Source organism: Chelmon rostratus, chromosome 22 (assembly GCF_017976325.1).
Source record: "Chelmon rostratus isolate fCheRos1 chromosome 22, fCheRos1.pri, whole genome shotgun sequence".
NCBI classification, from domain to species: Eukaryota; Metazoa; Chordata; class Actinopteri; order Chaetodontiformes; family Chaetodontidae; genus Chelmon; species Chelmon rostratus.
In genome coordinates this window covers 1,862,589-1,888,838 of record NC_055679.1, presented here as the reverse complement: position 1 = coordinate 1,888,838, position 26,250 = coordinate 1,862,589, and the positions used below count along the sequence as shown (strand labels likewise).

The window sequence follows — 26,250 nt, the reverse complement described above, 5'->3', positions numbered from 1 at the left end:
TTGAGTCCAGAGAGCTTTATTCTCTTTACAGATCACAAAGCCAGAGTAAGTTCTGCCAAACAAACTGAAGTTCATTGTGGAAACTTCACCTTTTATACTGTTATTGGCGTGAGGTCCGGCCACATCCCTATATTACCCTTTTACCTGTTCTCTCATTTCTATTGGTTTCGTCATCTGGGGTTTTCCCCTGGCATCCATATCTATTGGAGTCTGGGGATTACCTGGTTCATACTTGGCAGGAGTGAGTTATCTCACTTCTAGTGTTCTTATTGGTGTCCAGCCAATTCTTAGGTAATAAAAAAAACAGAACAAAATAGAGGGCCAGGCAGAGGGCCATGCAAAACAGAGATAGGCAATGACTCACCAAGTAAACAGAAATATGATCCCTTAAGCAAACAGAGATATTTCTTAAGTAAACATTGACATGACTCATTGGGTAAATAGAGATGTGACTCAGAACAAAACAGAGGTGACTCACTAACTGAGAGTAGTGTTAGTAGACTCTAGTAGTCTCTATTTACAAGGATCCTCTTCATGCACCTGTCTTCCTCATGCTCTGGAGCATGGAGCAGACAGTATTAGAATTATCTATTCCTGACCATCACTGTGTGTTTTTTCTGATGCCAAATTTCTGATTCAAAGAAGATTCTTTGATGGCAAGGCTGAAGAAAAGTTCTGTAATGTTATGAGATCACACAGCTATGACTGCTCTTTAAATGACATGGTTGACCATTTCAACAATACCATGTCATCTGCTTTAAATGCTGTTTCTCCATTAAAGAAGGTTAAAAGAGGTCTATTGACAGAATCTCCACATGGTTAAACAGTATCTTTCTCTCTATATATATAGAGATAGATATATAGATAGGTAGATATATAGTGTCACAACACTTCACCCAATAAGTCAAATTGTTCACAATGTGTCATTATTTGTATAACTACAATTATACAGTATACTAATTTGCTGGATTATACCAAATTAGAAGTATTTTTATAATGCGTTATAGACGTAGGTGTCATATAAAGTGATACAAATTAAGAAACTCATTAAGCAACTGAAGGCTTGCAGGCTTGAGTGTTGCAGGTCAGCGGAGTTTATTACACAATGCATTGTTGTGGTATACTGCAGTTGACTGAGGTGACGGGTAAGTAATAGCTCACATGATGATGACAATTCCATAGTATCAACTTACTAACCGCCATGTGAACAGTCCTAGCTTGACAAACATCACCTGTCTTGGTTATAAAAAGAGTGAAGCTAATAAATGTAAGAAGAAAAAGTTGGACTCAATCTGATACACACTCCACACCAACAGATATTGCCAGAGAGAACTGTTACTGTCCAGGCCAGGAGGCTCTGAGGTTGAGAAGAATCAGCACATCACAGGATGCCAAGCAGTAAACCCCCAACTCGTGCAATGCAGACTCTGGCGGAGGATCCTCTGCACCTGTCCAATCTCTCGTCTCGTCCTCTGACTCTTTAAGGAGATCTCTTAGCAGAATAGCAGAGCCGACGTTTAGACACAAGATGATACACGCTTCCTTAACACTGTGGAGAGACAGACAGAGCAGACGAGACAACAACAGTTATCCTGTTCACTCCGCTCTTCATCTTCAATTGCCTCCCTCACACTCCTCATACTGTAGTTTTAGTGGCAAGGTGTTTTGTTCACATCTTTTTTTTAACTTAGCTCTTTGTCTTATGATCACTACAATCCCACATGTCCTGAGAAAAGCATGAACTGTTACATGAGTGGTATGAAAATGAAGACAAGAAATAGTTCATAGTTCTCTTCATACTGGGAAATGTACGTATACGCAGCTTGTTTCTGTTTCAAACGTTTAACCGCTAGATGCAAGGTGTTACTTCACTGAGAAGTCTATTCTCAGCTTTATGTGTGCTGTGTAAGTTGCATACTGGACAATGACTGGCATCCACATTAGTTGATCATCACACACCCACCTGCATGCATGCATGCACGCACACACACACACACACACCACTTACTGCTTAAAGAAGTTCTCAGGTCTTTTGCAGTAGTGACCAAACAGAGGAAATAGGTTTCTGGTCATGTCGAACTGAAGCTGAGCTGCCCCGCCATCACTGAAATGATTAAACAGGATCACCTGGCACAGAGAGACATGGATATGTTGAATCTGTTTAATTATATGACCCGCATTCCAAAAGAGTTGGGATGCTGGGTAAAACGTAAATACACAGAATACAGTCATTTGCAAATCCTTTACGACCTACATTCCATTGAATACAGCACAAAGACAGAAAGATTATTAGATCAATAGTGCTGTATCATGTTCTTATACTATCTGCTATGAATATGTGAATACATCACATACATAAATATATCACATATGTATATACTGTATAATGCCATATGTACCTCATATAGCTAGAAATCTATCAATACTGTGATTTCTGTCCATCCCCGAGCCATTGCAGCAAACTTCGACGGTAAATCTGCCACAATCATCGCAGTAAAGGCTGTGTGTGCAGTGTGAGAATGCAAAAAAGTAAAACAGTAACTAAGGAATCAGGGCTTAGTGAAGGGTTTAAAATAGGTTGGTGAGAGATGTATAATGTGTTCTGTGTACATTTTCTGTTAAGTGCCCAGTCCTGACCAACATATATAGAAACTGTGCTCGAGGGAACAGAGTTTAGGCCTTAATTCTACTTATATTCAATTCAGCTTATTATTATTACCTTAAAAGCTGATAGATCATGTCCAAGTAGCCTAACTATATCTTGTCTACTTTGTAGTTTGTTTTTTCTATACAGTCCCACAAACAGTGATGAAACACTAACAGTATGCTGGAGTTTTAGTGAGTATTAATCTCTTACATCCTGGTACAGAAAGTTGTCAAGCCTCTCAGCCAGGCCCTGCCAGGCCAGTTGGAACAGAGAAAGACTCAGGACCTGATGAAGGTTCAACAATCTGTCCCTCACACATAGCATCATGGGACATGCTGAGCTGGACAGGGACATGGTGGACTGGTCATGCTGGGATGGTAGGGATAACCACCTAAAGGAAAGTAAAAGACAGATAAAAGAGTAAAAGCAAGAGAGAGAATAAATCGGTGCCAAACCTAGTCTGTGTCCACCCTGAAATTGAGCACTGAAATAGCAGGCAAAGGCAATATCACCTCTTTCAAATCTCCTCTACCTCTTTCTGCTAAATCGCAGCAATCTTTCTGCATAGTAAAAAACAAACAGTCTCCTTCTGGAAGCTTCCTCGTGATTTAAGGCAGTCAGCATCTGGGACAAAGCCTAGTTCCTAAAACACTTCTGTAACTTATGGCTATCCATACCATCAATGAAATAGAAATTATATTTTTCTTTCACACCTGATGCCTGTTTCTGAAACCAAACTTGCAAAAACATCTACTTCATGATAAAACCGGCAACCTACAAATCACACAGTATGAGATATCCCACACAATTCACTATAGGATTCTCATCAGAGATTCGTCTGTATATGATTTACTTCTCTCAGATCCGAACTCCAATCATCTGATGAAAAGAAAATTAACATTTCAAAACTGGACGACTCCTCAAGTTTCAGGAGGTGGCTCAACGAGATGCTTCATGTTGCCGAGATGGAACAGATTTGTTTTGGCAAACAGACTTCACTGTTCTGATTTTCACATTGCTAAGTGTAGAGCTCATGAGCTCTGCTGCTGCGTTGTATCTTATTCTGTGCAAACTCTGCCTTGTCCTGCATACTGTCTAATATAATGATACTGTCTAATATACAATCCCCCACCATGTGTGTTTTCTTTTTGTAGTCCATTTACCCTGGACTGTTCCTGACAGAAGGAGCGGTTTCCTATTTTGCCAACATTGCTGTTGGTTTTGGGGTGTGTGTAGTGTCAATCTGAGGACAAGACTGCATTTGTCTGCCCTGTGCTCATGAGCATGGGGAAGACTCTATTGTAAATAGAGTCTGCTGACTAGAAAAAAGTGCAAACACTTAGCTCTGTTTTAGTGAGTCACTTGTCTGTTTACTTAATGAGTCATTTTTCTGTCAGGATGTGTTTTGATCTCTCTGTTTTGTTCTGTTTTTAGAAAATGACCCAGGGACGGCCCAGACACCAATAAAAACACCAAAAGCGAGAGCGCTCACACATATCTTGTCTGTCTCGAAATCCCCACATTCAAATAGATCGAGAAGCGAGGGATGCCAGGGGGAAACCAGGGAAAAAACCCAGCTGACGAAACAGCATTACAATTGAGAGAAAAAAAGAGGTAAAAAAGTAGTACGGGGACGTGGCCTGACCATGTAGCCACACCCCTGATAATAGTATAAAAGGTGAAGTTTCACAGTGAATTTCAGTTTGTTCTGCAGAGTTTACTCAAGCTTTATGATCTGTAAAGAGAATAAAGCTCTCTGGACTCGACTCTTCAGGACTCCGACTCTCATTTCAGACTGAAGGGGCATCAGAAAATCCTAATCATGTGCTTAGTCTATTTCCTGTTTTATTTTGAAAAGTCCACTCTCATGTGTCATGTTCTATTTCATTTCCGGCTTGTTTTCCGTGTCACCTGTGTGGATTTAGTTAGTGTGTTATACCTTGTATATAATTATTCCAGTCTGTGTTCCTTCCTGTGTAACACATTCGGTTTGGTCTTACTTTTTTGTTGAAACACAATCTTTCTCAGGATCCAAATGTGTGCAGTGAACTATTTTGCAGCTAAACCTGTCCTGCCACCTCCCACCCACAGAGGCTGGCTGGGGCTGGCATGTAAGTGGTCCAATTGAAGGACCATTCACAGAATGATACTGAGACCCTTCAGAATGCTATGGTTCCCTCACTGGGGTTTCTTAATGAAAATAAATAGAGCATTTTTAACAAATGGCCCTCTAATGTTGCCAATATATAAAACATGGACATTTGTCCCACTCAATATTTGTACTGACCAATCAAATGCCTCCAAAAGCTAAAGGAAAGCTAATATCTCCATTCAATATTCAGCGTTAAACAGACTCCAGAACACACTGGATGCTCACTGCTTCATGTTGGTTTTCATGTCAACCAGCAACAAATCTCTGACACTGGAACTGTGCACTGGGGCGCACATTGTCTCTGGCACACAGTCTTTATCAGTCTCTGCGCTTTATGTTGAACTGTACATCCAACATGTGCCAATGAGGTAAAAAGTTCAAACTCAAAATACGGTGAAATACTGACTGCAGCAAAGCAGACCAGTCCCAAACAGCAGTCAATACATCTGCAGATGAACACATTATAGAAACTACCACAATATAGCACAATGTCTGTACATGGTCCACCCTCTTGTTTCAAAGCAGGCCTGTACAAAGAATATACATTTGGATAAAAAGAGGAACTAGTATGAAGAGTAATGTGCCAACCCAAACCCAGCTGCAGCTGGAGTTGTTTCAGTCCCTTGGAGTGAGTTGATACCTGACCTCATCAACAGGCTCATGTCTCACCTGTCTTGGCAGTATGGTTTGGCTTTTTCTGTGATTTCTCTCATGGTCCATTCCAGAAGTCTTCCCATCATGTCCCCTTTAAGTCGGTCCAGCAATGCCAACAGACCCTCAAACAGAGAGCCCTCCAGAGAAGCCAGGCGACCCACCTCCATCACCCCCAGGCCTCCCAGGACCGCTTCCTCACCCAGTGAAACCGCTGCCTGCTGCAGCTGCAGGAAGAACTGAAGAAAGGATGAAGGTCTCTTTAATTAAACAAAAAAAATGTAGAGAAACCATTTACAGATGTGTTTATATTATTCAAAGCCAGGCTTCACCCTCTAAGGCCGTGATCGTCACCAGGCCCACCAAAGCTTTCCAACCTTGACACATAATAAAAACCACATGAGAAGAACTTTAATAAACTCCCCCTTGATCGGTCAAGATTTGGGTTGGCTTCTATCTTTTATATAAGGTATTTATGGAATAACTGTGGCTTACTACAAGCAGAACACAACATGGAAACAAGCCTGAATGTTTATGACAATGTCTATGATGGTGCTGTGGCAAAAATGGGTAAATAACATAAATGCATTGAGTAAACTCCACACACCACATTGTCTCCCCAGTCTCCCAGGATGGTGCAAATGTAGTTGACAGCATTAAGGATGGCACAATAACGAGCACCCAGCGGGCAGCGAGACTCCTCCTTCATCACCTGGAAAGAGAAAAAACATCATTATCAGCTCTGTTGTAGTGTCAATCTGAGGACTAGATTACGTTTGTCTGCTTTGTGCTCATGAGCATGGGGAAGACGGCTGCATGAAGAGGAAACTTGAGTCTGACTAGAAAAAGGTGTAAACACTTATGTCTGTTTTAGTGAGTCATGGTGAGTCACTTCTTTACCTAGTGAGTCATATCTCTGTTTACCTAGTGAGTCATATCTCTGTTTACCTAGTGAGTCATATATGTGAGTCATATCTCTGTTTACTTAATGAGTCATTTTTCTGTCAGGGTGTGTTTGATCTCTCTGTTTTGTTCTATTTTTATAAAATGACCCAGGGACTGCCCAGACACCAATAAAAACACTAAAAGCGTGAGCGCTCACACATAGGGGGTTGTCTGGAAATCCCCAGATTCAAATAGATCAAGAAGCCGGGGATGCCAGGGGAAAACCAGGGGTAAACCCAGCTGACAAGACCCCATTAGATTTAAGAGAAAAAAAGAGGTAAAAAAGTAGTAAAGGGGCGTGGCCTGACCATGTAGCCACACACCCCACTAATAGCATAAAAGGTGAAGTTTCCACAGTGAAATTAAGTTTGTTCGGCAGAGCTTACTCGTGTTTTGTGATCTGTAAAGAGAATAAAGCTCCCTGGACTCAACTCTTCTGGACTCTGACTCTCATTCCAGACTTTTTCTGAAGAAAAGCTGACTCCTTCTGAGACTTAGAATTTTTAAGATAAAAGTGAAGCAGTTCAGGTTCAAGAATAAGGCAGAGAAACGTATTTTGCACCTGATCCAGTCAGAATCTGGTCTGTGACAAGGCAGCATAAAACCACATGAAAGTCTCATTCATTTTCCCCTCACCCTTCATCTTTTTGAAATTGAAACTGATTTCAGTCTGTGTATAGTTATACAATCAGTCAGAATAATAAAAAGGCAGATACACTGGACAGAATGATGGAGAACAACAGAACAACACGTGCATAAAAGAGTTTTCACTGAGCAAAAACGTGTAGGCTGAAAATCCAGCTTGTTATGCCTACCATTCTCACAATACAAAACCGCATTAAAGTTAGATCTAACAGCAGGCAAACATTTACAATATCCCCATCAAACTGACGGCAAGCTTTCAACCAGATCCTGGTGATAAAGAGGAACTCTTGAAACAAATGTTTCTCATTGTTCCAACATTCCTGTCCAGTAAAAAGCATTAATGGAGAGTCCACTGTAATGATGGGAACTGAGGGGAATCTTGGTTTTTGCGTCTCCTTCTGAGAGTAAGACAAGGACAGACGCATCTTTCTTTCATGACTTGAGTTTTGCTCTTCATTAATACCAGTGTCATTGTTACCTGGGTGAGTCGTATGCGGAAGTCATCCACCAGTTCTCTCTGCAGCCCCAGAAACTTCAGCTGTGCAGATGGACAGGGTAAGGCCCGGTACCGCTCTGAGGGCAGCAGGATGACAGAACACTTTTATCTAAATGTTTTTTATTCTCTAACAACATGCAGTACTACATACATTTTTGACCACCTGTGGTGCTATGGATTAATTTTGTTTCAAGTGTGTCCCCCTCTGTTTGTATCTCGTGCATGCACACGAGGAAACATTCATATTTGGGAGCTTGACATCATATATATTCCTATCAGTGGTTTCCCACTATTCCATCAACATCTGGTTGTGGTAATGCACCAAGAAACACAGCAATGTGCCAAGTCAAGTCAATGTTCCTCATGTCAAGTTTTACAAGGGGGGTAATTAACTTAACTTAAAGGTTAAATCAAAATTTTTGGCAGGAAGTGTATCTGCTGCTGCTATACAGGGAGAAGAGCAGAGGATCTGGTGCTGATGGCCCAGGAGTCTGAGACATGTGAAGCTAAACTGAATCACCTGCAGGCTCTCATGCTGCCCTGAATGACAGGCACACAGAGAGGGCCTGCAGTGACAGACAGGGGCCCTTTATGGACTTTTGGACAGCCCACTGGGATTTGTTCCGTGACGCGAGGCGGCCAGTACACCACTGTTACACACTGAACACACATTGGAAAGAAATATTTCCAGTGCCAGTGGAGGGCCAATGGCGGTGGAGACGCACACCGGCAAGTTTGCCACTCTTCTGGCGTTTCACAGCATGGACAAAAGTGAACACACTTCGACCAGAATGTCAAACTGATAACAAGAGTGAGCAGGTGTCGTTTCCCACATGTGCCTGAGCTCTGCTCTGCAGAGAGAGCTCCAGGTACCACAGCAGAAAACTGAATTTACATACAAAACATAACAAAGCAATGCGCACTAACACTCTGCAGCAGTCATCCCCGGCGCCATCTTCCTGTCAGTCAATAAGAATGCAAAATATATTGCAAGGTAACACAAAAACTGTTCAGAAAAATGCTCCCATTGTGACCTTTCGTGGCTCTGTACAGTTCATTTACTTTTACCTAAACTCAAAACAAGCGTGCATATGTTTAATGCTTTTCCAAATAAGAAAACACACTGACAGTGATTTTTAAAAGAATTGTTGCAGTGAAAAGTCTTACCAGTGATGACCTGTAGCAGAGTCATGAAAGTCTCAGCACAATCTGGGGCCTTCAGCTCATCCATATCACTGATATCTTTGTACTGAGAGCTCCAGGCTCCTTCAGCTGACAGCATGGCATCCATCTTCTCCACTGCCACTGTACATAGAGAAGGTACGGTCAGGTCACATTCTCTTTAAACTTCAAATGGTTGTGACATGGATTTATATCATCACTGGAGTAATTTGCAGTTTAGGTTTGTTTTAGCATGGGGGGCGGACTTCCAACAGAAACATGTCAATGCAAATCTATCACGCCTGGGTAGGGACAAAAAGTAGAGTCTGACTGTGGCTGCCGTCTTGTGTGTGCATAGCAGATGTACACAATCTTCAAATTGCAGAGATTACAGAGCGCCATGTTATCTCAAAAATACTCCCACACTTTAGATGATCGGAGCAGAGTTTTTCTAGCTGCAGCTTGTTCTCTGGTGGGAACTCAAGCGGCTCACACTTGACAACCTACTCTTCTTTTCCACAGTGAGCCACTTCTGGAGGATTGCGTCCTCCAGCAGGAGGTGAAGCAGGCCGGGCAGCGCTGCTGGGTATGACTGGTTGCTTCGCAGCTCCTTCTCAAACTGCAGCACCTCCTCCACCAAGTGACAGAAGAGCATATCATCATACAGCAGCCTGGAGGCGTCACTGGCCACCTTCTCCTGGACTAGAGATAACAGGCCTCGACACAGCTCCACCTGCACACACACACATACACAACAATTACTGTACCCAGCTGACAGCAGGCACTGACACTTCTTGGTGTGATTTTTAGAAGATACAACCCTGATTCTAAAATTTTATTTATTTATTTTTTCCATTGAGTTCATGTCAAAAAGGATTATCACATTTTGTTTTATTCATGGTTTACCTGGCATCACAACTTTTTTTGAAATCAGGTTTGTGTTATGCCGTGACATGCTCTAATAAACACATCGTCAAGAATGCAGGGGTTTTAAGTCCTTGATGAAATGTGAGGTATTAAATTTGTGGTCACATGCTCAAGCTACAGTTATCTTAGGCTGTATGACTGCACGTCACATTAGTGACACAAATTTTACATTTAAAAAAAGTGAAAAGGAAATTTTTGCTCTTAAATTACATTAAGCTACTAAAAATAGAGCTTTGAATCAGCCTTCCTGAGATGAGGAATGAAATTAAATGATACAGTTTTTCCACAAGCATGTGTAAGAAATACGTATCCTATGTTCAATCAATATTTATTTGATCACATTTAGTATACATTTACCATCATCATTATGTCATTAAATATTTTTTATTTTTTGTGACCTTTAGTGACCTGCAGAATTTAATGCTAACAGAATGAGGGAAGTCTGAAGGTGTGTGTGCCTGAAAATATAATGGTGAACAAGGATGTGTTTAATGTCTATTCCCATGATATCAGTTGATAATAATGGAAGACATCAGTGAATGAGAATGATGTCAGGTACCTGGTACCACGGGAGCATGCTGATATTCTCTGTATATTCAGTTAATGAAAAGAGCAATAAACTCCACAGGGTAGTGATGCACGCTGGAAAGCACCAACATTTAAACAAAAACATCTTGGCCAGCCAAAAGCAATTATTGGGATGGGAAGTTGGATTGAAGGTCCACACTGGGAGGAGTTAGATTGATTTCTGTTTTTGATTCAGCTGCTCTCGGGACCAGCTCGGCTTATTGTGCACATTTTGGGAACACACAGTACACCTATCACATCTCCTATGACTACTGGTAGTTATGAGAGTGATTCTATTGATGTGTAAGTGGACCTGAACTCATCTGGCCCAGGCTTGGGTCCCTTTTTTCCCACACATGCATTCATAAAACCTCTTACACAGCACACATGTGGCTCGCATCCAAAGCAAAGATTTATTAAGTTATTCTATGTTCTTGAGAAAAAGGAAGACAGTACTTTTGGTCTAGATCAAATCAGACTGAAAAGGGGATCAAAGCAGTCAAGTAGAGTCTATTGTAGACAGCTTACCCTGGCACTGATGGTGGCCCCAGCTCGGTCCAGGATAGGCTGGATCTTTTCCTCCATGAACGTTGAGCTGTTGCTCATCCACATCAGAACCTGTGTGAGGTACCACTCTGGCTGAAAAAAGCACAGACAGAGAAGGAGTTTGAGGTTCTAAAGCTTTGCCAAAGAATACCATTTTTTGACTGATGACATTTTTACTATTTGTATCCTTTGTGGGGACAACTAGTCTCTCTCTGATCCAGCTCTCTGTCCTTATAAAAAAAATTATATAAGGCCATCATCTAAGCAAGGACCAAAAATTTAAGGTTGCTGCACAGCTTGCCGAACAGTAAGCAATGTATGTGTAAGAACTGCAATAAATAAGAGTCGGGGTATGCTAAAAAAAAACAAGTGGTCAAGCAGTGTTCATGAACGGCTGTCATAAAGATACTGAAGAGTTGGTTCAAATATGCCACTTGGTTTTTGATGTGAAAAGTGGCAGAAATAGTTGTGTAAAGAATGGAAAGAGAGGTCGAGAGACTAGTTCAGACCTTGGCTTCTATGTCACCTCTGCACAGTGAACCAAGCACTGCTTCAAGTGGCCGTAAATGTTGGATGTTTAATTCTGTGTACTAGGCCCTAGAATGCACAGTGCTTTCCACTTGCAAACATTTCTGACAGAGTATGGGCATCTACTCTGGGACTGAAAAGTGATTCTATCCATTTAGAAGGTCATAATAATGAAACAACCAGACTAATTGAAATATACTCAAAAAAGACCAAACTTGGTCTATTTGACAACTTTAGTATAAGCTGCAGTAGTGCTTGAATTCTGCATATCATTAAAATTGTTCATTAGTGAATTATCTGTGTATGTGTCTAACCTTACAAGGATGATACACATAGACTGAAGATGTGAATGAGTATACTTGAGACTGCAGATCTGGCCTGTTAGTACATGTGTTTATATGCATGTTCTGTGTGTGTGTGGGAGACCTTGCTGAGGGAGTTGGTCTGTCGATTCCCATAGAAGTGGTATCTGAACCTCTTGCTGAGCGGCAGCAGCATGATCTGGATGGGAAGACAGAGGGGGGCAGCTTGGGACTCAAGCGTGGCTGAAGAAACAGGCTGCGTGGAGGGTACAGAGGAGGCCAAAGCCCTCTGGGATAACAGGTCATCACTGTCAGGGGACGTTAAAGAAGCCAAACACTGGAGCCCCTGCACTTTTTGATCCCACAACATCCTCGGTTTGAGTCCTGCAGGGGACCTGTTCCATGTCATTACCCTGTCACCCTCTACTTTCTATGCAGTGTCATTAATTTACTCACCGACACACTAATACTCATGCCTTAAAAGTTGGAAGATCCATGTATGTCATATATATGTGTTTAGCTACTGTTTGCAGCTAATCTTTAAAAACATCAATTAAAAGCTAAATAAATAGACTACATTTATATTGTATTTTTCTCCAGAGCATTCATTCACTCACACACCAACAGCAGCGGGCTGATCTGACCATCGAGAGCAATGTGGGCTTCAGTGTCTTGTCAAACAAGTGGATAACTCCCAAAATAAACAGTAGTTAAGTTAAAAACAAGTCTAGTTCTTGTTTCTAAAGATCTGATGTTTTGATCAACCATAAATAGCCACAATCTTTTCTAATTTATTTCATGGCAACACATCCAAACCATGTCATAAACTAAAACTGTCAACCTTGCAGGTGGCACTCAGTGAATAGTCCCCCTGACTTTTAATCATCAAAGTCACTGGGATATGCAGCGTATGTACCATGTTTTACAGCAACCAGGCGGATGTGAAAATATTCACTGGATGACTGAAAACACTGACCTGCCAGTGGCACTACATGAAAAGTCAGGGGATCACAAAAGTCAGGGGGGTTCATCTTGTAAGGATCATGAATGTCTGTACAAAATTTCATGCAAAACCATCCATTCATTTCTTAAGCTATTTCACTCCGGATCACCCAACAGATATTGCCCTAGAGCCAATAGTGAGGCTGAGGAAGACCAGAACCAGGTTAATCATAGAGATGAACTATAGATGAGGGCAGAACATGGGTGTGTAGAAGCCCACACTGAAGGATACGAGGTCTGCAGGGCAAGCAGCTGTGTGACCAGCAGCTCCAGCTGGCTGTTGATCTCCTGATAGTTGGCAGTGGGTGTCAGAGACTGAGTAGGAGGGGAGATGATCGGCCAGTGCAGTTGAGTCAATACTTTATCAAACTCACTATGAAAGAGACGAAGAGGAGGATTAAGCTCAAATAGTGAACACAGAACAATGATAGAGTGATACTGTGCATCGTATTTGCGTTTCTCAGGCCACATTTAGAGCGACATCAGGGATCACTGTGTGAGGGGACTGGGTGGAGGTATACCCGGTCAGTCTGTCTTTGATGATCTTGTGCCAGAAGTGAAGTGTTTCTCGGAGGAAGTCCTGGAGGTGAGAACACCCAGACTGGTTTAGTCCAGTGTCCAGTGCAGCCATGCTGTCCACTGCTCTTATGGCCTCCCAGACACTGCTGGTCATCAGACACTGCTGGACTGCAGCGCTGCAGAAACACAACACTTCACACATTAGTGCTTCAGTCAGACAGACAGACAGACAGACAATGTTGAAGAGACCACTGATGACTCTTCACTCTGCAGTAGAGGTCCTCACAGTCCAAAAAGTTGTGTCAAAACCACAAAAGACCCAGAAATGTACTAGAACCAAACCAGATCCATCTGTTATTTACAGGCAGGGAGCCGGACTCATTCAGAACCGAGCTGTTAAAACAAAACTTTGTGTCTTACCTGATGTAACATTAATAGCTTTCTCCCCTGCAGCTGCTCATGATGCATAATCCATCCTCCTTGCCAAAAAAATTGGTTCAACACATCCAATTTGTATTCCTCTCTTGCTGATTGAAACAACACCGTTATTACATCCTGAAAGTCCACTTTCAGTCGTGGTGACTGTGACAAACATGACTAGAATCAGCTTTGCAGTTCTGTTGCATCAAGCATAATAAAGATAACTTTATCTGTTTGCCCTTTTCAACTGTAATAACTATTTCTCGTTTGTTACCATTAGCATTGCTAATTTGCCATCATCTGTGCTCCCCAAGACGAGTGTTTTTCTCCTCAGTTCCAGACCTGCACTTTCACTCTCTCTCTCATACAAACACATACACGCTGATCACAGTATTAAGCTATTATACATAACGTGCAGTATTAAACTAGAACCATTAAGAAGGCTTATCAGAAGCCATACGTGTCCCAGGTCGGGTCTTGGGTCCTCAGATCCAGGTTGACCCTTGACGACCTCCACTCTGCAGTGACTGTAATTCATTTCAAATCCTCATTCTGGATGCTAAATGTCTATTACAGCACAGTCAGCACATGTCTATTATAGCAGGATATCTGCTGTGTCACTCTGCATTTGTGTTTGATAACTCATCGGCGTCCACGTCCACCTCATTGACAGTACCTGAGTTCCTCTATATGTTGAAGGCACCGCAGGTATTTCATGTGTCTCTCTATAGTGTCGACTTGGTTAAGCATCTGGCCAAGATTATCCATCCAAGGCTGGGCCCCCTGTAGGTGCTGGAAAACAGAACAATTAACCATGACAAACAACTGTTTATACCTCCCAGAGCGTCACAGGGGAAGGGACTGTCTCGTCTCTGGCGGTCATGGAATCTGGAGTATTACTTGCTTCATCTCTCTGTTATAGTAACACTATGAAAGCATCAGGGAGTCACTCTCAGTAGGACCATTACTAAGTTGCAACACTAAGACAATATTTGGCATCTAGCGTGTGAGAGGGAGGTACTAATGCTTATTTTAACATTTTGACATTAGAAGATCATCTCTTTTACTACAAAGAATGGTTCATTTACAGAATTTTCTTGTTCTAAAGTTTATTTCCTTTTAAATAATTTTAAATATCACTCTAATTTTGTGCATGCTAGAGCCTTTCTGTAAATGCGACTGCATTATATTCAGATCTGATCCAGGTAGGTAGAAGGTCAAGTGTAGATCCTGTCTGGGAACATGACATTCATGAAAAAATGCGTTCATATCTAATCCAAGTCACGTGCGATATCCCTTATGCCATTAATTATCAGCGAGTAACGACACCGCTGCCTTGTGTGTTCATTCAAATCACTGCTCAGTATTTTTCCCTCTGCCTTCTCGGTGGTATCTCTACCTGGTTCAGCATGTTGGAGATAAGTCGCTCTCTCTGCAGCAGGTCCTCCAGGGAACATCTCGCCTCCTCCGCAGCAGACAGAGCTGCAGAAACTTTGGGAGGCACAGAACTGGACACAGTCAGAACCTGAATGACACAAATTATAGAGTCACTGCTCATGCTTGACACAGTAATGGACATAGATTGCTCAGGTATTGTGGTCAGTTGCAAACTTAAGCCGTAAACAGTCTTTGCTTTCCTGCAACCAGACCACACAACACTTGCTTTACTGGATTGCACTGTTCTGTATTTGCCTTAATATGGTTCCATGTAACATATCTATATATCACTGTAGCATTGTTCAGTATGCTTTATAGCATTATTACTGATGTTGATGGTGTTGTGGTGATGGTGGCTGTCATGTTGTGAACCTTTGAGAATCTTCCCTACAGCCATCAAAACTGAAAAATGACTATGAGCTGCTAACAGAAAGCTAGTTTCTGAGTACTTTCTGCAGTCTTCCTGATGGTAAAGAGCGTTATTGAGGTAAGTGTGTCCACATATCATATCTTTTGTAGGAGCTTGAAAGAAAAATACCATACACGTTTCTTTAATCACCAACTTCATCTTGTTGTTGTCCATGCACTTTAACCTACAAGGACAAGTCTCTTAAACTTGGTCAAAGATGGGCTGGTCATTGACCACAGACTCAGCTGTCATCAGCTCACTTCTTGTGGGAGCCCTTGGCCCTGAGGGAACCGCCTGCACAGAGCTGTATGTTTACTGCATAGCTTTGACCCCCCCTGACAAGCAAACTCAGAGATAAGGGCCAGACCTGCTGATGCACCTGCAATCTAAGTGCAACTGACTGAATATTTGAAGTTTATTTCACCCAGCAGCCTTGGTGTAGTTTTATTATGTGCGTGTTTAAATGCAGCTTTGTGTTTTTTGTGTATTGCTCAGAGTTGGTCAGCTCGATTGTTGACTGTTCTATTCGAATACAGTATATTCAGTTTGTACTGTAATAACACAACGCTCCCCTTGAAAACCTATGGAGGGGCAGAATTATGAAATGTCCATGTCGAAGTGTTTCGCTCCACATGGAGGAGTGTTAAGCTGCTAGCTAATTCACCTGCCCCTCCAGTTCGTCGTTTTCCTCTCTCAGTTTGTCCAGCAGGTCGCCAACATTGTTCAGGTCGCCGCCGACCTCTTTCTCGAGGAAATCTACAACATAGTCCTGTAGCTTCCCAGAATCTTCAGAAGAAGGCTCGCTGTCTTGACTGGTGGTGTAAACGGGGCTTAAAACGTCATATGTCAGTTTGTTCATTGCTGGCTCTGCCGCTGTGGGCGCCGCCATCTTTCCTCTTCTACGCTGTCAACAAACTTGCTACGACGGCGCGGGAGAGGGGCGTTTGTTTATTCTCTCTGCGTGACCCGCGGAAGGTCATGCATGCTGCCGTCAGGCGTGGGTACGTGGCACTGTATATCCAAGTTTTTATATACCCCTCATCCACATATAAGCACAAATAAAGAGAAATCGATTATTGTGTCTTGTTTACTCTGTCTATTGAAACGTGTCGCAAGAAACGGGTTGAAACTTGGGTCCTACCAGGCTTTTTCCACCAACCCTGTGCTGTTAACGGGGCGTGCTGAGAATTAAAACAAGGCCACCCTTGTCTAAAGACGCTTACGTCGCCACTGGAGTGTCTAATAGAAAAGCGTCTGGCCACACGTCATGACCCCGGGACCTCTATGGGGACCTCCAGATGTGAGTGATTTAACAGTACGAAGGGACATGGGACATGACTCAAATAAGACGCATTTAGTTTTATTGTAGGTTCCTTTTTAAACTAACTTGAGGACATCTCTGTTGGAATGCAGAACAAAGATCATGAATTATTCCGGTTTGATGACAATGAAAAGTTGTACACATATAACATCATAAAAGATTTGTGTAGTTGAAATACAATATATTCGTACAATAAAACAAAATATTTTATTTCAGGTCATCAGGTCATCAAGGTTTAGATTTTGATAAATCTGTATTCCTTTACGGAATGATATCACCAATAAAATTACATTTTTTACACTGAAAAATGGACAACTTCACTGAGCTGCTGTCTGACTATCTTGGTATAAGTGGCGATATTAACATTCACACTGATCATCCCAAAGACAAAACTGCCAGGGATGGCTCTATGTGAAACTTTTGATCTCATGCAACATGTGAAAGACACACTGGATTTGGTTATAAACAATGATATTTCTTGCACTGTCTTTGCACAGAGATGCAGGACTTTCTGACCATCTGTCCATCCGTCTATCTGTTTTTTTTTTTTTTTTTTTTGAGAAATCGGTTTATCCTGATAACCAGGTCTGCTTCTGTCAGAAAAAGGTATATAAATTAGCACGCTAGTTGTCTTCTTATACAACCTATGGTGCAACCACATACATTTAACAGACGTTCAGTTAAATTATAATGTGGGATTAATGTTGCAGTTTGGCGTAAAGTCCACAAGAGGGCGCCAAGCGCCAGCAGAAAGGATGGCGAGCCATCAGAGGTAAATCCAGCAGGGACCAAAGCTATCTCAAGCAGTGAGGAGCAGAGGTGGACTGGCTGTCTGAGGGTCAGGAGCAAAGAAGATAAAAAGGGCACCAGCTGCATGCAAAGCATTGCTCCACTGGAAGGGCACACTAGAGGGTACTGCATCACGTCTTCTCCACTGCAAGGACATTTTATCATGTTTCCTCCACGAATGATCCAAATCCAAAGGTGTTTCACTTATTTTGCCTGATGAGACCTATGTTTCAGGCCTGTGGTGGCAGTATGTTGCTGTAGAATTACTGTGAACTAACAATATGGAATTCCTGTATGGATTTGTGATATTACAGGAACTGATGCACACTAAATGTGCATCACATTTTCTGTAATTTTGTGTTGGTTTTTATTTTGGGAATGTTATTTCTGTGAGAGTAATATTGTAATATGAAGTATAATGGCAAGTTCTTGCTTCTTGGTAAGACTACAAGTCTCCTTTACAATATACTATGAGCATTTCAGCGGTGCCAGAAGGAGGTAGTGTGGCACTTTGCTTCTCCCATGGACTGTCTTTGTGAATGGACTCTCGTGGCTTCCTCATTCTGCTCAGTGAAACTGTACATTATTCTTTTTTCAGGGTTTTTTAAGGTAAAGGGTGGGGGAGAGAGAGAGAGAGAGGATGACATTCAGAAAATCGCCCCAGGTTGGAATGGAACCCAGGCCTCTGCAGTAAGGACTCAGCCTTTCTGCACTGGGTGCACTCACTGCCAGGTCTTTCACCTGCTTTTACAGGTTTGCAAGGTTTTAAACTTGTAATGAACTTGAGAAATAGGAAAGAAATTGGAACAAAAGAAAAGACAAGACAGATCTAGAGGGATGAGTGGTGAAGAGTAGCACCTCTAACACCTGACACTGTCCTGTCTTCCTGTCTTCCTGCAGAAGACTACAAAGCAAGAAGAAGCAAAAGTGTCTTCAGTTCGCACCTCTTCTGCTCTTCAGTCTAGTCACAGAAAAAGCTCTTGAGCCTTGTCCCTGGCACATTGTCCAAAGACCAGCTTGCTTCTACCACCCAGAGTAAAGAGGTTTCCACCCTTCTGCCTGACAGCTCCAGCTGAGGTTGCTATGTGGGATCCAGACTGCTCGCTCAGGAGCTCCTGTATGCTCCTGATGTGAGAAAGAGTCAGACCAGCTGGCCAAGAACCCCGACCTGAACATCCTTTTCTCCTTCATCATAAGTAACATGATACTTTTCATGTGGTATTGGGTTGATGCTATCGATTTCATAGGAATACTTGCTGTTTGATCAAATTTTAGGATTTCCCATCAATGTATTTATGATATCTTTTTTCTCCAGATAATGTCTTTTGGCTTCCCGTCCCTCTTAGCTGCTGAACAGCACCTCAAGTCTTATTTTACTGTTTAATCTTACAGATTTCATCCACTTGTTCTTTTGTCTTTCCACTAATTGATTAATCAATGCATCTGAATGAGATACATTGCTGGATCTGGTCTGATGTGTCATTTGGTGAATTTTTCTTGAATCTGTCTTAAATTACAGTTTCACAGAGTCACAGTACCACTCCACTGCAGCTGGCATCCACCTCTAGAATGAAGGCTAAGTTGGCATAGACCAAGACTGGAGGAAACACCAACCTACATTTAGACCCTCAAAGCTCTGCCAAATCAAATCCACTTGTATTTTGCCAGGGCGTGCAGACACATCATCCCTGGATACAGTGTGGTTAAAGTAGCTCACCTCTGGGCAGAAGAAGGAGCTCTTTTTCAATTTGCTCTGAGACACTTGTGCTGTAGGCAGCCCAGCACAGCATACACCCTACATACTCTGCCACGGAGGGAGAGAGAACAACATCATCCAAGCACAGCAACAATGATTCATAAAACTGATCTTCAAAGATTTTTGTGATTAATTTCAGTATGATGTTTGCAGCATCGCACAGTCCACATGGCATCCAGGTCTGCAAACAGCCCAAAGGGAGTCAGAATGCTCTCTTCAGTTTGTCCTTTTCTGTGAATTGTGCTTGGTTGTACCCAGCAGCCACGTCCAGAGCTGAGAACCAGCGGGACCTTGAAGAATGTCAAGGGCCGTTCAATGCAGATCAAGGGAAATGTGTCCTTGGGGTTCTTGCTGTTCTAGAGCTGGTAGTCCACACACAGATGTTTGCCATCCTTTCTCTTTTCCAGCACAGTGGGAGAGGCATCAGGGTTACTGCTTCCCCCAATAACTTGGCCTTGAGGAGCTGATGGACATTAGGCGCTTCCTGTCTCTGAGAAGATAAATCAGGGGCATAGACTGATAGCCCAGTGGATTTTAGGATGTAGATTATTACAACTTTCATCATTCTATCTTTTTTTTTGACTTGTTTAACTGATTAACTACATGACTAATGACTTTTTGTGGGAGCACCTGCACACATAACTGCACAGCATCCAGGTTTTGGTTGTATTCAGGATGTGTTTGCATTGAACATAAGTAGCCTAATCTGGTTATCCATGTCTGCCATTCTCACCCAGTGATGTCAGTAGTGATGTCAGCCAGTAGTTTTAATATGATAGCAAATGTCAGTCCAGCCCCCAGTGGCTCCATTCATAGTCTGCCTTCAGACTCCCATCAAAATCAGGTCTATTGTTCAAGGAGTCTGGCTGGTCTAAGCTGAATTACTGAAAATCCTTTTAAAGTCAATTACCAAAAATGTTTTTCCTCTTTGGTGCCACACCTATCCTCACTATAATAAGAGAATCCTTGAACTGAATCTCCTCTAAAATACACTATACTAAATGAACAATGACAATTACATACATTACAACCTTACCAGCACATGTATAAATGACAAGAAAAGAAACCAGACGTTAATGAGCAAAACTTTCTTTCAATATGGCGGCTTCAGTTGCCGGTCAGCCGTCACAGGACAGAAGTTCTTGTGCTGCAAAAACAGAGTGAAAGGCCAGAGCCCGTGTGGGTGCTGGCCCGTGGGCATGTCACCCCGTTACTCCGCAGGTCAGCCTGAATATGACAACACGAGACTGTCTGCCCAACAACACTGTTCTAGTGCATTATGTGAGTGTGTGTGTGTGTGAACGTGCAGCAGAGTCACGTGGAGCACCAGCATCTAGTCATCACTGAAACTTTTATTGTGTGTGAGTGAAACATGTGTGGCAGCGTTACCGCTGTTCCTGCCCTCCACAAAACATCTGCTCAGTTTGTCTCAGTGACGAGAAAATATTCTTCTTTTAAACAGATCTTTTTCTTACTATAACGAGATACTGTCGTGGTATGTGCAATAACTTTCTCATTATTACTATCTCAAACTTTTATATATTTCATAACAACAAAAATATCCTACTTGTGTGAGCATGGGGCAGCAGAGGTACACATACACACACCAATATGTCTGTAATAGACAACAGCTTTAATACTATGTGTGATGAAAAAGTGTCATTATAGTATGTAGAGTCCAGTTTTTGAGAAACAGACTTGTGCTTTGAAAGAGTTTTCTTGTGAATGAGTGAGTGAATGAATGAGTTTTGGACTGTGTACACTATGTGTGTGTGTGTGGATGGTCTGGAGGTGCTCCCTAATGTGCACAGAGGTGACGTCGGTGTTTGTAGGACCTGGAATATGTGAAGGATGTTGTGATGTCTGTATGATTTTTTCTAAGCCCTGCTTAGTTAAATTTATTTGAATCTCCCTGATCACAGATCAGATGGTGAATCCGGTGAATGGTCAGGTGGATTTCTCTCCACTGTGCAGTCCCATACACTTCTATACATATTTAAAACAATAACACACTGTGCTCAATAGGAGAATCCTGCCATGCCTCATTACATGATGTGGTTAATTAGCTGTTAGGTAAGGCTGTAGAGATGCACTTTGTCCAGAGGGAAACATCTTGCCTAACTAACTACCAGATAGATTACTGTGATTCATTCATCTGTACTTCCTACAGGTTGTATTTTAATGACTGGTAATCTCATGGCTTTACATCTAGCACCTCTACTAGGTTGACTTGTCCGTTGCTTTTTGACACATGACCTGAAAAACAGAGCCTGTTGAAGATGGGAGTGGCACTGGGAGACGGTGGCCACAGCTCACAGAGCAGTGAATCAAGCAACCTTCTCCACTGCTCCTCCATTCTAACTTCACAAAGTTAGAATCTTAAATGAACAGGTGGCGTTGATGATGATGTTAGATGTTAGATACAACGTCTCCATTGGACAAAGGAAGAAGATGAGGACTGATAAAAGGAGGGACAGTTTTGGACTGAGTGTAGACAAATTTAAAACAAATTACCAAAACTTTTTTTAAATGGCTATTACAATAAAATAGTACACACTACAAAACAACAATAATATTGTTACTGAAACAACAGAAGTGTGAATAATGCATTGAAATGTGTTATGGAATAACTTATGGTATTTTAAAATGAGGATATCCTCACAAATACAACGTCTTTGGAAAACTACATTTGAAATTTGGAGTACTCATTATTATTACCATCGTTTGCATTATTATTGCTGCTGGGGTTCAAAGCATGAGGTTATGGCCACTCGTTGTGTGAATGGTGTACCTCAAAGCATGAGGTTATGGCCACTCGTTGTGTGAATGGTGTACCTCAAAGCATGAGGTTATGGCCACTCGTGTGAATGGTGTACCTCTACAGCTATGGCTGAGAAATATTTGTGTCTATGTTAGAAAACAATGAGAAAAACAGTGGGAAGAAGTAATATAGCTTGTTGGATCCAGTGTTGGATCCATCCAGATTTATTTGACAGATATAAACAATATATAAAATAGTTTGTAAAGCCAACAATTCAGCCAATGGCGTGTCAGTACACTGCCATCAGTAAAGCATGAAAAACGTGAAAGGAAGCTCTGTTATTGCATCTTAAGTCAGTTTCCCATTACTTTCATTCCTGCTTTAACCACTGCTGCTGCTGATCATTTCAACACGTCTACTTGCAGTCAATGCTTTTATTCTCTAAATAATTTTCTGTCTATATCTTAAAGATGGTAATCTTTACATTTGGATGAGAATGCTTCTTTTTGCCAGCTGATGATGCCCGATCACCACGTAGGAAGGTGAGTCAGCTGCCCACATCAGCGGGGAGCTGATCCAGGTTACAAATACTTGACGACATTCAGCCGACTTTCTAACGACATGACATTCATTTGCTGCTGCCCTGTGGTGTCATTGAGCACCTATGAAGCTCACTCATCAGCGTCCTCTTCTCGTCCTGTTCATGCCCGCGGCGCTCTAAATGACCTTTCAGCGGCCTGTATATTTTCCTCGAGCTGGAGGGCACGCAGACGTTCATCATAGGTACCGAGAGGCCTGCTGAGTGTGTCGACGAGTGATATGTGTTGTGCAGACGGTCAGATGATGCTTTGTTGGAATGACGTCCTACGTAGATGATGTCAGCGCTCTTGCAAAGCGCCTTAGGTTACTTCATTGATGAGACATGATAGTCTCACTCACACACACACACACACACACAAATGAGAAACACAGGACATAGAGATAAAGGGACCTTAGTGCTCAGCTTGCTTAAGTAGCAATTATATTACTGAAATGATAATAATACAAACAATTACTATGAGATACTGAAAGCAGTTTATTTTGTTAATACCAACTGTTTTAGAGCATATTTCTAAGGGGCTGCAATTGAAAAGTAGCCGGCAGAACAGAAATGTTCATGATCCTAAAAAATTATTAAATGAATAACACTTTGTGTGAACAATAAGTCCGGTGAAGGACCAGGTTTATATATAAATATATATACACATGATGTTACTGTGTAGTGGTGCTTACGTGTGACTGACAGGACAGTAGCGTCTGATCACTGTCCTTTCCCTGCCTCCACCCTCCCTGCCTCCCTCCCTCCCTCCCTGTCTTTCCCTTTCATATTAAAGTGTAAGAGGGAGATGGTCAGTGAGGGACCCTCATATGAAGCTGCGGGGGTCTTTGAATAGAAGAGCTTCTGCACCCTCCGCCCTGACTCCACGCTCTGCAGAATGCCTGGAAACATCCGATCAGGTATTTGAAACTTTTGCATGAAGGAATCCAAAGGAAGGGTCAGTCCTCTCTCTGCATGCCATCCTGCTCTCTTCATGTTTCTGTCTCTTTATTTAATTCACTCCTTGATTTTTTAGTCTCTCTTAAACATCTTTAAAAACTCATAGATACCTATTTGTTTTAAAGACATGACCATATACCAGATTCTTGAGAATAAGGTTAAAACTTTCTCAGTTTCTCAGTATTTTATCTAATTTCTTTGTTCTTTGGTCTCTCCTAGTCTCCGCGGGGTGGGTGGTGTTGGTCTGTCTGTTGTTCTGCAGCAGACTGACCAACGTGGGGGCAGCACCCATCTGCACTAATGCCCAGGCCGGGTGCCACGTCCTCTCCCTGGCTAACCTGTTTGACCGGGTCATCCAACACTCGGCCAGGATGCACGGCATTTCAAATGACCTTCACTCCGAGTTTGTAAGTCTGAAATTTGTTCTCTGCAAGTTGTCTGACAGTGCTTTATTTAAACAATGTTTAATGAAGAAGCTGGATTTTCTAATGGTTTGGTCAAACATATTGCTAAATGTCTTATTTGGACTGTGTAGAAATTCTAACTTAAACTAGACAACTTGTATAGATGCTCTATAAACATTTAATCTCTGATCATTTAACTGATTAGACAAGGAGCATTTCTTTACAAATGGCTCAACCAGGATACTGCAGACATATGAACACTCAGAGGTCATTTTATTATTTACACGTCGCAAATAACAGTCCTCCTGTCATCAAGACTGATGTTCAGTTTGTGTTGAAGCTGCTGCAGAGAGGTGCTGATTCATGTGTGATCATTTTGGAGGATTGAAGGTGCCGTTGAACTGTGATGCATTATGCTGTTTCTATTATTTAGCCTACCGGAGTAGGATAACGTTCATGGAGGGAGGATTTACTGTAGGACCGTTGTATTAGGATGCACTAGTTTTAGCAAGATATGACTAATAAAGTGGCCACTGAGTGCACACACACACACACAGACACACAAACAGATACTGTGTGTAATGCATCCTTTGCCATTTGTGATTGTTTGCAATAGCAGGTCATTCTACTACTTCATTCATCACTTCTGTACTCCAGCCACAGTTGACATTTAGACCACTTCTGACCTCTGACATTTCACTCTTGCATTCATGTCTGTCCTGTCAGGAGCAGTACTTCCTACCCAGTAAGAATCAGATTGGCCGGGTCAGCCGCAACTGTCACACCTCTACAATCCTCACCCCAAATGGCAAAGAGAACGCTCAGAGGATGGCGGTAAATTAACCTTTATAAAAGCTAGTTCCTCTCATTGGCATGCACTGTCTACATATTTACAATAAGAATATAAAGCTCTCTCATTCATTCATAGCATTTCCCTTCCCTTGGACAACACACTGCTACATGGATGTTTAAACCATATTTTAATGCATGTTATTTATATATATTTCTTTTATTTCCAAGTGTTTACATGCATTATTTATGTTACTTAAAATGTTTTTTTTTCTTTCTTTGTCCTTTTACTTTCATTTTTGTATCATTCCAAGCTTTCAGTATTGAACTTCCATTCTAACTACACATATATGACATCTAATGGGTCCACGTGTCCTGCTGTCACTGCAGAGAGAGGAGCTGACGGAGGTGATTCTGAAGCTCCTGGTGGCATGGAGGGATCCTCTGTGGCACTTCCACCAAAGCATGGCTCACCATGACTTCAACAACTTCAGCTCGAACAAAGCTCTCGAGATGAGCGACATGGTGCACGAGCTGCGCAAAGGTGTAGAGAAGGTGGCTGAGAAGGTACTGTTTGTTTTATATGAATGAAATGAAAGTGAAATGGTGTGGGAGGTAGTTTATCTTAACCTCACAGCACCCAGTTCCAGTCCTTTCTATAGGTTCACAATTATGTCTAATTCAGCTTCAAAGACAATTAGGACCAAAGAGTTTTCTATTCAAAGCTGCAGCATAACTCTGTCACGATGCATCATACCTCAATAAAATGGTAATGAAAGTTTGACAATAAGCACAGCAGATGCTTGTGCTGCTGTCTCATGTAGCTTCCAGGCATGCAGTTACTCGTCAGGTTGTGTAATCTTAGTAAATGAGGATGAAACACCGATGACAGAGTGCTTGCGTCAACACGACAAATTCAGAGTCCACCGCTCGCCCTCGGATGGCCTCCCCAGATTCACGGAACAACATGTGATACAATAACATAGTTACCAGATAACTCAGCAGAGGGTGACAGAGGGCTGCACACTCATCACATCATAACCTCTGCATCGCATCTTAAAATAGAAGTATGGATTGAATTTAATGAGTATCATGTATGGTCAGCGAGACCGTGACTCTGCTTTTGCCGTGTTTTTCTTTGCTCTTCTCGGTAACAGGAAGATGTTTTGGATTTTTAGCAGAGTCAGTGAGATTGGTGTGTAGTGAGAAACACTGCTCTGGCTTCTGTCTTGTCAACAGGTTTGTTATAACTGTGTGGAGCTGAAGCGTGTCCTCTCTCCTCCAGATGCAGATGTTGGGGATAATAAGTAACTCTGTGAGCAGCCTGGCTGCCCCCGAGGCCTCGTTTCCGTCTGACAGCGCCGAGTGGCGCCCGATGAAAGACTACGACCTCCTCTACTGCTTCCGCCGAGATTCCAACAAGGTCCAGAACTACCTGAAGATCCTTAAGTGTCGCATTGTTCCAGAATACGGATGCTAAAGGCCAGAAAACAAAGAGGCTGTGTTTATCTTCCGGAAAGAGCAGCACATTGGAGTGAA

The 26,250-nt window shown here is 42.1% G+C and overlaps 2 protein-coding genes across 2 annotated transcripts; one reads left to right on the top strand and one right to left on the bottom strand.

Moving 5' to 3' along the window:
- Positions 1–16,243, bottom strand: rint1 (RAD50 interactor 1). Its single transcript, XM_041964210.1, has 15 exons — positions 16,019–16,243; positions 14,908–15,033; positions 14,185–14,300; positions 13,091–13,264; positions 12,802–12,942; positions 11,692–11,875; positions 10,720–10,830; positions 9,205–9,430; positions 8,704–8,841; positions 7,519–7,613; positions 6,058–6,162; positions 5,469–5,689; positions 2,858–3,038; positions 2,009–2,127; positions 1–1,549 (listed from the first exon to the last, which is right to left on the bottom strand). Exons 1-15 carry the CDS (start codon positions 16,241–16,243, stop codon positions 1,336–1,338), a joined length of 2,376 nt encoding a protein of 791 aa, XP_041820144.1. The 3' UTR covers positions 1–1,335.
- Positions 16,244–23,456: 7,213 nt separating this feature from the next.
- Positions 23,457–26,191, top strand: LOC121625997 (prolactin-like). Its single transcript, XM_041964336.1, has 5 exons — positions 23,457–23,478; positions 23,738–23,925; positions 24,649–24,756; positions 25,102–25,278; positions 25,997–26,191. Exons 1-5 carry the CDS (start codon positions 23,457–23,459, stop codon positions 26,189–26,191), a joined length of 690 nt encoding a protein of 229 aa, XP_041820270.1.
- Positions 26,192–26,250: the final 59 nt, after the last annotated feature.

Excerpts from the sequence above, each read along its gene's own strand:
- rint1 (XM_041964210.1), bottom strand. The coding sequence starts at position 16,243 with ATGGCGGCGCCCACAGCGGCAGAGCCAGCAATGAACAAACTGACATAT. Across the intron at positions 13,265-14,184 it reads CAACATATAGAGGAACTCAG|CGCTGCAGTCCAGCAGTGTC; the intron begins GTACTGTCAATG and ends GTGTTTCTGCAG. Across the intron at positions 10,831-11,691 it reads AGACCAACTCCCTCAGCAAG|CCAGAGTGGTACCTCACACA; the intron begins GTCTCCCACACA and ends TGCTTTTTTCAG.
- LOC121625997 (XM_041964336.1), top strand. The coding sequence starts at position 23,457 with ATGCCTGGAAACATCCGATCAG. Across the intron at positions 24,757-25,101 it reads AGAACGCTCAGAGGATGGCG|AGAGAGGAGCTGACGGAGGT; the intron begins GTAAATTAACCT and ends CTGTCACTGCAG. Across the intron at positions 25,279-25,996 it reads TAGAGAAGGTGGCTGAGAAG|ATGCAGATGTTGGGGATAAT; the intron begins GTACTGTTTGTT and ends TCTCTCCTCCAG.